The following is a 14439-nucleotide window of genomic DNA, read 5'->3' as shown; positions in this document are numbered from 1 at the left end:
ATCGCGTTTAAAATCCGTTAAAAAGTATTTAATTTCTAAATGTATAATACTCGCGTAAAATCAAACACAAGAAAATACAAATAACGTTCCTATCTTTATATAAAGTTTTTCAAGGTATATTCGGGCGAACGCTAAACAAGCAAAAAACATGTTTTTGAACTCAATTAGTAAGTATTCCCGTTAATAAAATAAAACTTCATTTAATTAATCTTCAAGCGCACAATAATATCTGTAAAACTACGGTCTAAACTTGCAAAATAATTATTCCCATAAGTGACCTATCTCTTTATTTAAATAGAAGCAAGAGTAACGTCCATTAATGTATTCATTAAGATGGAGAGGTCAAGCGCTCGACGCGTTCACCTGCGGGATTTAACATTAAAATCTCGGGGTCTTTACCGCTGCGAGGTGTCTGAAGAGGCACCATCTTTTCATTCAGCACAATCAGAGGCTTTCATGGAAGTTTATTGTAAGTAACACTTAAGCATTTGTATATCCAAGCTTCTATGGTTTGAACGTTTCAGTTTAATTCTAAGGGATAAATTTAAATGAAATACAAAAATACAATGCGTGAATGAGTTTTATGTTATTTTCTGTTTTGTTAAAGTAGTTTCTCAGTTCATTAAGACTTGTTCAAATTATTGGTAATGAGCATTTTTCAAACCATATTTAATGAATATTGTTATTATTATACCTATCGATTGTGTTTACACGGTGAAGTTATAGTTTTTTGAATAGGTATTATGCCTTTGTTCACTTATAATAATATTCGTTATAATATTCGTGTCTTAGGAGAAAAACAAGACATGAAGATATGACTAATTAAGGATCGCATATTTAATGGAAAATTTGTGTATTTCCTATCTTTCTATTATTTCTGTTTTAACCATTGCTAGAGTAACATATTTACATATACAACTCTAAAACAGCTATTTGTGTAAAGAGAATATAATAAGCATTCTCAATTTTCAGATATTTCCCGTGAAAATCCTCGCATAGTAGGATACGACCGGCTGTACCAGATACATGAACCATTAGACGTTAATTGTTCTTCAGCGAAGGCGTTCCCACCACCGCTATTAGAATGGCACGTCGATGGGCAGCTGGTACGTTGAATAAGTTATGAGTATATAAAGTATTTGATAAAAGCGTATTTGCTTTAAGTAGTTAGAAAATACATAATAGTAGCGTTTGCAGTTTGGTCAGAGATTAGTTTTTTAGGCTTTTACACGTTTACGCGAAAACCACTGAACGGATTTTGGATAATAAGTATATTAGCAGCGAAATAGCCTATACAACCGAATAACACGTAAGATATAGAAATACTTACTTTCGCCCGCAGATCGCTTGTTTGTCGTATCTGAAATGAATAATTGATTTATCAAAAATAATAAAATGACTGAATAAGATATATCTAATAACATATCCAGCGTATTTGTCCGATGAACTATTCTAAGCTTTACTTCGTACAAAATGCATTTCGATGAATGCAGCAAACGAAAACAAAAGGTTATTCAAATTCAACTTTTCAGTCGCTCAGAATAAAATTCTGAGGAGCTGCAAATTTTCAGCTTTTGCAAGTACTTGAAATAAATCAAAAGCTAGAAGTTTGAAAATTTAAAAATTAAAAATATCTACCTATACAATCTCACTCACTCATGTCAACCAACGCGTGGGTAGACGAATAATTCATACATTGTTTTAATAAGATAAAAATATCTATTTTCATTTTAGGTAACCGAATCATCATGGTTGATAGAGTACGAGCCAGTGGCCACTTCGCAGGGCTTTTTTATATCGACTTTGGGTTTGCGAGCGCCTGCCAAGCCACATTTACGACTGCGCTGCGTTGCTATCTTGGCAAATCATAAAAGGGAACGCACCATTTTCATCCGTAAGATTATTTTAACTAGCTATTACACTTTTAGGTACGATTTTATTGCTAAGTTGAAGATTTTTGATTTATATTGGTCAAATTGAACAAACCATTGTAGGTTCCTAATGACTGATTTTGATTATAATTTACAAGCAATCATGATTTATGAGCACAAGGATAGCAAAATAAGTAAAAATAGGTATAAAAAATAACAAACTCAATTTCGCCAGCGTACTCTGCTTTTTTATTAGTGGCGAACCTAATTAACACTTCCTGAGAAAGTAGATAGATGGAACAATATAAATTTCATTTTATTATTTGCAGAGACCAATTCATCGCCCGGACAACTAGAAGCTGGTTTAGACTTAATAATTATTTTTATCGCCAGCAATATTATATATCAAAAGGTATCTTGATGCATTGTGATACCTACTTAGTAACAATTAAAATTAAATTGTAAATAAAATCATCTGCTTCTCGATGTGTTTGCATTTACGTACCTAATTCTTTGCTCATACCGTTCATACTACTAAAACATTTTAAAGTCAAGTTATGCATAAGAATATCGCTAAAGATTTTAAATCGGCATTTAAAAGCACCGTAGTTAAGTTAGCTTACAAATCATACTTTAATGCAAAAAATTTAAGGACGACATCCATAACTACAAACGACGGTAATATGGATAAATTAACCTACAACTACAATTTTTTTAACATGACTTATGAGTAACCTAGATATTGTAAAGACTATATTACAAAATTTGTATGTAACCGCAATCCGGTTCTTACATCTGGGGGCACGGTAGTGCCCCCGCCAAGTCAAGCAAAAAAAGCGGCTCGGCCGTACCATTATTTTCTCGATTAGTTATTTCAGTAAGCTTACATCCAACGTCTGTTCGGAAATAAGTACGGAAGCATCGAAGAAGGTAGAAATTGGGCTTATCGACCATCGCAAGAAGGTTGTTAGGCTTTCAGATGTTGTCAAGTAGGTTCAAAGCTGGAAAACCAATAACATCAACTATATTTAGTAACTATTAATGACGTCCACAACTTCGTCTACGTCAATGTTTGTGTTTAATGGGATTTATTTATTAAACCAAATAGATACCTTATTTGCTTTCTTAATAAGAGCACAGATAACATATAGCATAATACTAGATAAGAGTAAACTAACTATTAAATTTTGTTTAAAATAAGCTTCATCTAACACATCATAGTTGATTATATGCAACCATTCCTAAGTATTAGGAATCGTTACTTTTAACAAAAAACTTAATCAGAGGCCCGTTTGCTTTTCCTCACCTTTCCCTGTACATTCCTTTATTTACGTCGTCAATCCTCTCCTTATCCTTTTCTCCTTAAAGAGGGCAACGCATTTGCAGCGGCTTCACCTCGGCAAATGTTCATGGGCGGTGGTGATCGCTTACCATCAGGAGAACCAGCTCTGTTGCCAGCTGTTTCAATAACAAAGTAAACCTTCAAATTGTTAATTTAAATGAGGCCACACGGGAGTAACACCAGCTTTCAAATAAAAAAAAAGTCATATAAATCGGTTGACCCAATAAAGTTATGGGGTAACAAATAAAAAAATACAGTCGAATTTTGAACAAAGACAAAAGACATGTTTTAGTTGTATGTGATTCTCGTCAACTGATTAAGAGTCAATAAATTGAATAATTATTTTATTTTAATCATAAAAAAATAAAGACATTTATAATAAGGAAAAGTACACTTGAGACAATATTCAAATACACAACTAAGATCTATAAACTTATTGTTAAGTTGAATAAAAATTAAATCACAATATTACTTCAAGTAGTTCATTGACGTTCATTGAATTCGCTGCTCACAATCCTCACAAAAATTGTCTGCCTATGCGTGTTAGACACTTTTCTGATGAGCGATAATAGACTTTGAACATTACCACAAGTTAAGATGTTATTTTCAATGAATATTTTGTATAACATAGCCTTGACGTTTTTGACATTTCCGTAGGCGATTGTGAGTGATTGAGAAGTTGTTACATAAAAATTACCCAACATTGGTCGAAATAACAAATAATAATTTCTAACAATATGACATAATATCTATGTAATGTATTTTATTTTAACAATTCATAACTTTTATTATACCTGCATAATATTATCTAGAACTCTTAAATATAATAATCAAATTTTAATAGTGTAATTCAAAATCCAAAGCTCTTTTTCGAAACCGCATTATTAACGATTGGACACAAGAATACAACATGAAAGTTTATTTGTAAGAAGCTTATTCGAAAAATTTTGTAAGCTTAAAGTAGATCCATTTTTCTATTATGCATAGAATACACCAGAGGATAAAATTCCTAGAAACCTTATAAATCATGAGTATAACACACAACTATATCCTTCTATCATTTTGTTGTTCTCGTAAAGGCAAATACAAGTATCATGCATGCAGAAGCATAAAGCACATTCATTGAAAATAGAGTAAACAAACTACTTTTGATATTATTATGGATCATTTAATTGCTACAACACTTTAACATACAAACATTTTCAAATTCGTTTAAAAGGTACACTCTTGAACACGAATAATTGTTTGTCTTATATAATTTAACACTGGATGTTGATAATACATGTTATAAATATTAAAGTATGTAAATTAATTAAAGGATATTTTATTAACGTTGATAGCTTTGAAACATACTTTTATTAACTATCTACTTTACACAAATGAGGATCTAGGCCTTTTATCCATATGAAGTTATGCAGAGCAAATTAAAATACATTTTGTTACAAAAATAAACCGCATATTATACAAATATAAGCTCAGTGCTTCTATCAATTAATGATAATAACATTGAATGATCTCAAATACAATGATTAAAATATCTTAACCTTCCTGTCCGAAATCTTCCATGAACTTCTTCAGCTTGATCATATCTTCATCATTGACTGTTGGTTTGGATGTTGCCAGTGAGCGTAACATATCTGACATAGTCACAGGAGGTTCCGCCAGTTTATCACTTGGTACATCCATCCAGGTCATTTCCAGAGCGCCTGGGTCTCCAGGGGAACATGGCGTCAACAAATCATTAGCAATCACATTAGGATCAGTTGGACTGGGACCAGTTACTTTCTTGAAATGAGTCGCCGATTGAACTTTACGCACAGGCTGCATCAATGCATCTCGCACAACAATACTGATATCAGCTCCAGAATAGCCATCAGTTTTGGTTGCCAACACCTTCATGTCTTGCTCAGACAACATGTGACGTGTATTTCCCAAATGCAATTTAAACATATCAAGTCTGGCATGCTCCTCTGGTAGAGCTATGTAGATACGTTTCTCAAATCGCCTTCTGATAGCAGCATCAAGCACCCAAGGTATATTCGTAGCCCCAAGTACAAGAATACCATCCATATCATTACCCACTCCCTGCATTTGTACCAGGAACTCTGTCTTAATTCGGCGAGCTGATTCTGACTCATTATCAGATCGAGATGAACATAAGGAATCTATTTCATCAATGAATATAATGCTAGGCTTATGCTGCCTGGCTAGTTCAAAGAGATTTTTCACCAGCTTTTCAGACTCACCCAGCCATTTGGATACAAGGTCAGATGAAGACACTGAAAAGAATGTAGAATTGTTTGCTTCTGTAGCTACAGCCTTGGCTAAATAAGATTTACCAGTACCAGGTGGACCAAACAAGAGAATGCCCTTCCAAGGTATTCTTTTCCCTGTGAATAAATGCGGAAACTTAATAGGCAAGATTACTGCCTCTTTTAGGGCTTCCTTAGCTGCTTCAAGGCCAGCTACATCGCTCCATTTGACATGTGGCTTCTCAACCACTATGGCACCTTCTAGTTTTCCCTGTAACTTTTTCTTTTCGGGATCATCAGAGTCACTATCACTGTCACTTTTCTTTTCATCATTTTTGGAGTTTGATTCACCTGCCTTAACTGGTTTTTTCTTCTTATCTTTCTTCAGATATTCTTTGAGTTTCTCCGCTCTATCCAAATATTGTAAACACTTAGCTCTTATACTCTCTTTAGCCCTTTCACCTTGAGCTTCATACTTAACAGCATGCAGGAAGTATTCCACACCATGCTCATATAGTCTTAGGGCTTCCTCGTAGTTTTTGTTTTTATCCTCCTCTGTAGCTTTTGTGACAAGATCGATGGCCTTCTGCAAGGTATTGGATGAGGTCATCTTAATCCCGATTTGTTACCTAGAATTTTAAATGCATTTTCAATGAAGATAGCGATACATAAAACATAAAAAATAAACAAACATGCTTTAATTAACTTAATAGAGGTCTCAAAAAGTGAGTCATCTACCAAATATGTGAAATATTTTTAAATTATTTTTTCAAATAATTCCAATGTTGGACGTCGAAATAGATTACAGTATATAACAAAAAATTGATGATGATAACCGAAACATAACATAGAATCAAATAAAATATTACTTCAAACAATTATGACAAATCCAAAATTACAAATGACGATACTATGATAGTGCATGCAAGTTCAAGTTTTGATGGGTACCACGTACGTACCATTCAAGATAATCAGTATAGCTGTAATTGAAACAATTTGCTTCGTAGAGGAACAGGGATGATTTAATTTAAGCAAGATGAAAATTATTTTATCACCAAATGTTGTTTTTCGTCAAACATAAACTGACATATTGTGTAGAAAATTTGTTGACATTTTGATTTTTTTTTATTATACCCAATGAGCTGTATACAAGGCTTATTGAAAACATAATAATGATTAAAGGATTTACAAAATCCACCGATAAATTTATTTTTTAAAGTAATTGCACTTTTTGTCTTTACTTGTAAATGTATAATATTAAGTAATTTTCCATTATTGTAAAAATAATTTAGCTATCGACTTTATCTCTTTTTCCTACACGTAGGTATGGTGTCTAGATCTGATCAAGATCTAGATTTATCTATTTTCATGGGTGCCGGCAAAGAATTAAAATTGATTATAGTACGCTGATCCCAATTGTATATTCTATACAGAGCTCTGTATAGTGTATTCACAAAAACGACTTTTTGAATAAATCGTACAGATTGCAAGAGACTTTAAATTTTTGTTTAATAGCGTTTAATGCTCTTATAAATATAAGAAAATAGGGATAGAAAATTCTTATTAAGATACAGGAAGCTGCATCTTTCACCCTAGTTTGGCGACGCCACCACTCGGCCACCCATGTTGTGGTACTATGGAATTTAAATTTCTATCACAAATCTTTACTCTTAAGCATTACCTACCTCTCCGTATGACATCCATTGTACTCTATGTAATGGAATAAATTTACAATAATTAATGTAACGTATGGCTTTGTATTAATTGTACAACAGCATTTAAAATGTTAGACTGGATAAAACATTTTCAATAATATTTATTTATATAAGACCGTCAATAAACAACAGTGATCAGTTACAGTTTATTTTTAATTTTTAATATATTCTTAAGTGCAATAGTATTGCTTTCATTCATTTTAATTATTCATTAAAAAATCATTAGAAATTATGATTGATGTTGGTTTCCATAAATAATAAAACATGGATTATAATGGACAAAATATTTTTTTTTCCCTTGAACACTAATAGGGAACAACCAATTTTGAAAAAAAATTCTCTTTTGGATCTGTACAGGCTTCAGGGATCTTAAGGACTCGTGGATCATGTACATTCTACATATGGAAAAACAATGAAAGAATTTTGTAAATTCAGTTCCGGGATGAACGTGTTCCAGCAAATAAATTTATTCTATTATTGAATAGTACGATGAAACTTGTATGTTGATCAGTACTGCAAAATTATAATATGACACTTACTAGGTAACCATAACCTGAAGGAACATATGACTTTGGTACTTGTGAATAGAATATTAATTGTAGTTTTACCAATAAAAAATTAAAGCTTTGATTATATTTGAAATTTGATATATTAAAGGATTACAGACAAATTAATTCATGAGGTCAACATGGCTTTATACAATTTGAATTTCCCTACATATTTCTTCACTTCCTCTTTAGGATATGGCTTCAGCGCTAAACAGGTTGGAATATTTTCTGGCTGTTCAATCCATAACTTGTGATCAATTGAATTTTCTTTCAACTTTTCTGCAACCTTTTTGAGGGATTCTTCATTAAGTACCTAAAATTAAAAATTTTAATATAAGTTTTATAAATATCAGTTTTAGGCGTTCAATTATTCTTAAATGCAGTAATTTTGGAATCTCCATGGTCCATTGAACCATATACTGGAAAATAAGCAATTAATAAAATTAAAGCTGTGTTAGGGCTACAGATTTTCATTTATTTCAAAAATTTAATTTTATTTTGTGCATTTACTTACTTCTAAAACTACTTTATGCATATTATCTAAGTCACCTAAGTAATTGATAGTGTTTTCATCATCTCTATATACATGAAGAACAGCTGTGGAAGCATGGCATGCCTGTGCCACCAGTGCACCGATAGACCAGCCCAAGTCTTTAAGTAAATCACTCCTAAGTAAAATATATTGGACTATTGAGCTCGACATACTTTTATGAATTTCTTAAGTAACTAGTTTTAATAACTGCTGGTTCAGTCAGTCGAGTAATTTTAACATTCAGTGAATGTCATGTTTAATAGCTTTATGAAATCGAAATAACAATTCTTAAATACAATAAAAAATTATTTGAGTATGTTAAATTTTACAGTGTTTAATTAAAAACTAGAAATAACTTGCTGGTTGCTGTTACAGAGAGCCGAAAGGCGAGTGGCGACATTTGTTTGACACTAACCTGTTAAGTGTTATCAGCAACTGCCGGCATCTGACATTTGACAATGTTGTTATGAATATAACATCGGGAAAGAAAAATAATAAGGAACCAATCGTTTTTTTATTTATATTACCACTACTGATATATTATGCGACGGTATCTCTTTTATCTGTCTCTTCTTAAGTATAAATAATTGAAACGATTTGGATAAAATGATGGTCAGCGATTGTTAGAAGCCCTAGGTTGGGATAGTTTTGATCCCAGAAATCGCACCTGGAACGGGTATCAAAACATTTTTTTTTTTTCTTTGCGGGCGAAAACCTAATTTGTGAATATACTAGCTTTTCGCCCGTGGCTTCGCCCGCGTAGAATTCGCTTATATCGCGCGACATGGTGGACGACATGGACAAGAAAATACTCCTTGTATTTTCTTCGCATTAAAAAGTATGGTTTGTTCTTTCCCACGCTTAGCTCCACCTTCATACCAAGTATCATCAAAATCGGTTTGACAATAACGAACTTTCATCCCCTATTTCCAACCTTTCTACCCTTTCTACGCGATAAAATGTATTCTACGTCAATTCCCAAGTTCAGTTCTATCTTCATACCAAATTTTATCAAAATCGATTTAGTGGTTTAGGCGTGAAAGCGTAACAAACAGACAGACAGACATAGTTACTTTCGCATTTATATTATAAGTAGGGATAAAATCACACAACTTTTAATGTAATTATATAAATCGAGTTACAATAGTATTTTTAATAAACAAATGTGCTCCACATTTGTTTATTAAAAATACTCTAATTTTGAAATTGGTATTAAAAAAGATACCTACAGAAAAGGTAGAGGATCTACTTATATGACTTGCTCTGTGATGAGATCTATAGAATATAGAGCATTCATGTTGACTTGTGACTTGACAGTTGACACTTGACAATGCCATGACACTTGAGAAACATTGAAAAATTACAAACGGTGTGCTTGGATACGAGACGCTAACTAGTGAATATCAAAAAATAAAATATATTAGGTATCTCACTTGTGAATTTGCTATAATATGGCGTCAGGCTTAGAAAACTACATAAATCAAACAGTATCAGTGATAACTGCTGATGGACGAAATTTTATCGGCACCTTGAAAGGCTTTGATCAGACTATAAACATTATTTTGGACGAGTCGCACGAAAGAGTATTTTCGTCCTCATCAGGAATAGCACAAGTTGTGTTGGGATTGCATATAATTCGAGGAGACAATATTGCTATTGTGGGTCAAATTGATGAATCAATAGACAGCAGACTAGATCTAGGAAATATTAAAGCCGAACCTCTAGGACCAATAGTACATTAATCTACCAAATAGGTATAATTCTAAGTATATTTTAATAAAGGAGTCATAATGGTTTCATGTGTATTTTTCTCTTAATTTTCATTCTTTTCAGATATTGATATCGAACAAGCAACAAGGCTCACTAATTTATGAGTTCATAGTTTGTAACATATAAATAGCTTTAAATATTTTACATGGCAATGTGAAGGTTTTTTTTTAAATTTTGATTTGAATTGTGTCTTTCTAATAAAACAAGATTTAACAAAGATGGGAAAAAATTTTGGACATTTATACTAGTAATATCCAATATATTATAAAATCATGTTTTCTGTCAAAGCAAAATATTTCATCTCTCTGGCTATTCAAAGGTGAAAATCTTTCATGTATATTTCAATTGAAAATATTTCTTTTCTTTGATCTCATATTAATATATTTAACCTTGGTTTTAAACACATTGTCTTGAAGAATTATTTAATTAATGAATTAAGTTATATATAGGTCAGATTTTATTAATTAATTAAACAAGGCGACCAGTTACTTGCTACATAACAGACTAGAAATGATCTACAAAATAATTTAAGATAATATTAAGAACATTGCATATATTTTAATACAACAAAGGTATATACAACAATAATTGTCAATCAATCATTATTAATTAATATAGAATATGCCAATATATATAAATACAGTCATTAAATCATTACAAATGAAATAACATAATCATAACCTTTTCAATTTTTGTCTCAGGTTTAAATGAGATAAATTAAAAATACAACCAACACATACTTACATTGTATTTTTTAAAACTATTTTACTAGTTCTACTACAATTTTACTATTCACATAAGATACTTTATTTTGATTTCAAGAATGCTAAAATTTGGTCATAGTAGCAACAGTTTTATATCAAATCATTGTTGGAATAAAATCTATCTTCTAATAAATCTATTCCTAGAATAACAGCCACCAAAAATACTTATGTACAATAACATAAAATACTTAAATCTATTTTATGTACTTTTGTGGTTTTTCCCTATCGTAGTTTTCTTGCTAAGAGTAGTCATTACCGCTTGTTACTTGGCTTACGATTATTATGTCTTGATGATGTCTGTAAATAAATATATTAATAATTCAGGTTAAAGTAGATAAAAATTGTAATTCTATAAACAAATTTTAAAGCTATTATATAAAAACTACAGGAAAACAAATATTATAGATGTGTGAATAAATTAATGCTTGATAATTGTTGTATAATTATATTAAAAGCCTCAATAAACATAAACAAAAACAAAAATACCTAAAACAATACAAATAAGCCACAAGCAAACTCAAAATCTTGCATTATTCACTTTTTACAATTGTTAGATCTACACCTTGTCTGAAATCAAAACAGGATTTAGGACATGGGCTTTAAGGAATATGTACAGGATACACAAATGTAGGTAAATAAATTTTATTCGATTTATGTGCTCACCTTTGCATCATTTCCTTATATTTTTGAGAATTGTACTTTTGGAAAAATTGCTTTCCATATTCGAATGTTGCAATCATAATAGCACATGCTGGTGCAACTTTACATATTCGTGGCAAAAAGCCAGTGAATAGACCTTTTATCCCATGATTTCTATATATTGCCCTTGCAATAGCTTTCATATTGGAAGCTCTCTGATGACTCTTTCCGTCTGAAAAATTGTAAAAATACTGGACTTATTATGGTAAACAATTACTATTAATTTTTTATTTTTATTGGACAAATATAAAATATTAACAAATGTATCTTTCAACAACAATTTTATAACAATAATTTCATAATTTGCAACATACCTGTATAGATTTCTTTTTCACCTAATTCTATTTGCTGGTGAGTTTTAATGACATCAAAAGGTATTGTCATAAAAGCAGCAACCTGAAAAATGTAATATTCATTTAATTGTGTCTTATGTCTAGGAAACCATCAAGATATTATGACACAACCCTTATGTACCAGTTAAAATCATTGCAAGCACAAATACCACTTTAATTATTGAATGGATTTACATCTCATATGCGTGAGGAAAAGTTGGCGTAATGATTTATAAATAATTTTTTTTATGAAACATTTGTTACTTACACTTCCCGCTACAGATCCACAAAAGAAATTGAACAAGAATGTATTCTTCTCTGAATCTGGTTTATTGAATATTCTCTTAATTTTTTCAAATGTTGTCCAATATATGCCTGTAAACAAATAATAATTAACACTTAAACATAATTATCAAATTCAATAAAATTAATATAATACATTGGCTGTAGAAAAGCAGTTCTTGAGAAAATCAATATTACCTGCACAGCAAGCAAGTGCATGGTTTGCTTGATGAGGTTAAAATTACATCTATTTAAGAAGTTGTTTTTAAATGGAATAGAACAAATTTCCTTGTTAGTTACTATAGAGCATAGAGTATAATTTAGACATAGGCAATTTATAAAAGCCCAAGACCTACCTGAAAATGGCACATCCCTCAAAAGTGTTGATCCTAAACCACGGAACAGTCCTCTGTATCCTTCATATTTCAAAACTTGTCTCAATGCAATCATTATTTCTGTAAGGAATTTTTATTTTTATTATTATCAGTATAATTAAATTACAATCTTTCAGTACAAGAATTACTCTTCTCAAAAAATCATTAAATCACAGTCACACTAATATCATAAATTAGCTGCGCCCCGCAGTTTCACCCGCGTAACTCTGTATCCTGTAGGAATATTGGGATGAAAAGGATGGTAGGATACTTTTCATCTCAATTAAATGACCCCTTGGGATAAAATAGGAATCTTGTTATCCGGGCAGGGGCGGGACGAACGTCTAGTATCTAATTTATAATACATAATATAATAAAGCATATATATCTCACCAGAATATGTAAGTTTCTTTGATTGCATTTTCGTTCTAATGAGTTCTACAGGACTAACGAGGGTCACAGCTGTCATTCTCGCAGTTGCTCCTGCTATTAACGGTATCCACATTGGTTGGCCCACTGCAATTATAAATTTCTGGGTCACTCTTAGATTATCTCATTTCTCTTCTATTATCTCAATATGGGCAAGTTGATAAGATAAAACATACTTATAGATAAAGGTTCAAGTTTTATTAGAACTTTTTTTATTAACTTTTAATGATAAAAAATAGATGCTGTAACTGATGTTGATATGGTCATTAAATAAAATGTTTAACATTATTCAATATTTTACTTACTGTTTCCTGTCATGGTATTGTAAGTGGTTTTCATTTTATATCTAAGCTGTTCATATGAAACAAAATATATCACTGTGCATGGAAGTGCTAATGCCAGGGTGGGACTTAAACCTGACCATAGGGCAGTGACACCTTCCAATTTAGCTATTTTGTAAAAAGCATCCTGAAAATGAATATTAGTATCATATATAATTGTTACATAATATTTTGCAAATTTAATACACGTATTAGTTTTTTATTTGAATAAAGTTAGAAAAGTTAGAGAATATCTTTTTATCTTAGTTACAGTATTTAATTTAATATTAAATAAATTTAAGACTTATCAAACGCCAAAACAATTTTAATTTTATATATAAATACAATGTTATTATGAGTTTACCATTGTTCCATGGAAGTGAACTCGTCGGGGTATCCATGCTGTTTCACCACAAGGGCATAAGTGTTCCATTAAACCATTGCAATATAAATAACATTTATTTGAAAGTAGTGCCTTTTGCTGCGCTTGCAATCTTATTTTCACTACGTCTAACGGTGTCACTATAAACAATATATGTGTTTTAGTTTAAAGCTCATAACATTATATTATTTAGAAGCATTGAATAAACCATTTGCTATCATAATTGCATTAAAGTAACTTACTAAATAGCGAGGTTATAAGTGCACCGGAACATGCTGATGCCATTTGCTGAAAAGGCGTTATTCGAAACTGAGGGTCGTCTTCTCGAATCATGGCATATAATTTAATATAATAACGTAGAAAAAAGATATAAGTACTAGTATAAATAACAACTAAGAGGCAGTAAATCAACAGCTGAGAACTATTTTCATCTTTGTTTTTCAGCTCTTGTCAGATGTCAATGTCTTATCTTGACATAGATAAAAATAAAAAAGTGCTAAAAATTGTCTACGGCTTTTTAGCCGTAACACATACAGAACAACATACAAGCATATAAACATGCATCTGAAGCTAATACAAGCGTGATAATAATATAGGCTCTGATGAAACGAGGGATCGCATTGAAATATGTATAAATACAATATATGTAGACAATTTGGTATTTACTCTTCACGTACCATCAAGTGGATGGGAGGATAATAATAAACATCCATAATGAACACAAACAAAGAAGTAGTATATTCTGTAACCTCTTTCATATTAAAATTTTCTTAAACTTAGTTAAATAGAATAATATAGTCACCATGATTTTAGAATAATAACGCCGC

At 31.2% G+C, this 14439-nt stretch overlaps 5 protein-coding genes across 6 annotated transcripts in view; 2 read left to right on the top strand and 3 right to left on the bottom strand.

Moving 5' to 3' along the window:
• The window catches only part of LOC119838180, a 6233-nt gene extending 3897 nt beyond the window's left edge, over positions 1–2336 (top strand). Inside the window, exons 3-6 of the mRNA XM_038364025.1 lie at positions 334–469; positions 973–1106; positions 1735–1894; positions 2201–2336. Of these exons, the coding sequence (XP_038219953.1) occupies positions 334–469; positions 973–1106; positions 1735–1894; positions 2201–2292 (522 nt within the window). The 3' untranslated portion in view covers positions 2293–2336. The remainder of the gene's footprint in view (positions 1–333; positions 470–972; positions 1107–1734; positions 1895–2200) is intronic.
• A 2049-nt stretch (positions 2337–4385) lies between these two features.
• Positions 4386–6567, bottom strand: LOC119837249 (vacuolar protein sorting-associated protein 4). The gene is made up of 2 exons (XM_038362769.1): positions 6425–6567; positions 4386–6094 (listed from the first exon to the last, which is right to left on the bottom strand). The coding sequence occupies exon 2, from the start codon at positions 6073–6075 to the stop codon at positions 4753–4755; it is 1323 nt and encodes a 440-aa protein (XP_038218697.1). The 5' UTR covers positions 6076–6094; positions 6425–6567; the 3' UTR covers positions 4386–4752.
• A 1243-nt stretch (positions 6568–7810) lies between these two features.
• On the bottom strand, positions 7811–8669 carry LOC119836912 (putative peptidyl-tRNA hydrolase PTRHD1). The gene is made up of 2 exons (XM_038362377.1): positions 8243–8669; positions 7811–8041 (listed from the first exon to the last, which is right to left on the bottom strand). Exons 1-2 carry the CDS (start codon positions 8429–8431, stop codon positions 7856–7858), a joined length of 375 nt encoding a protein of 124 aa, XP_038218305.1. The 5' UTR covers positions 8432–8669; the 3' UTR covers positions 7811–7855.
• Positions 8670–9579: 910 nt separating this feature from the next.
• On the top strand, positions 9580–10057 carry LOC119837184 (U6 snRNA-associated Sm-like protein LSm8). Its single transcript, XM_038362711.1, has one exon. The coding sequence runs from the start codon at positions 9712–9714 to the stop codon at positions 10000–10002; it is 291 nt and encodes a 96-aa protein (XP_038218639.1). The 5' UTR covers positions 9580–9711; the 3' UTR covers positions 10003–10057.
• Positions 10058–11021: 964 nt separating this feature from the next.
• Positions 11022–14064, bottom strand: LOC119836489 (solute carrier family 25 member 40-like). 2 transcript variants are annotated; one of them, XM_038361846.1, is made up of 10 exons: positions 13855–14064; positions 13595–13752; positions 13216–13378; positions 12875–12997; positions 12464–12562; positions 12094–12200; positions 11808–11889; positions 11458–11665; positions 11281–11361; positions 11022–11091 (listed from the first exon to the last, which is right to left on the bottom strand). In XM_038361846.1, the coding sequence occupies exons 1-9, from the start codon at positions 13943–13945 to the stop codon at positions 11325–11327; spliced, it is 1068 nt and encodes a 355-aa protein (XP_038217774.1). In that variant the 5' UTR covers positions 13946–14064; the 3' UTR covers positions 11022–11091; positions 11281–11324. The 2 variants fall into 2 exon arrangements, with proteins under 2 accessions (XP_038217774.1, XP_038217763.1); XM_038361835.1 differs by lacking the exon at positions 11281–11361.
• Between the last annotated feature and the right edge of the window lie 375 nt (positions 14065–14439).

This window comes from Zerene cesonia, chromosome 3 (assembly GCF_012273895.1).
Source record: "Zerene cesonia ecotype Mississippi chromosome 3, Zerene_cesonia_1.1, whole genome shotgun sequence".
Lineage (NCBI taxonomy): Eukaryota > Metazoa > Arthropoda > Insecta > Lepidoptera > Pieridae > Zerene > Zerene cesonia.
Note: the sequence above shows the minus strand (reverse complement) of the source record. Positions and strands in the feature narration are given on the sequence as shown.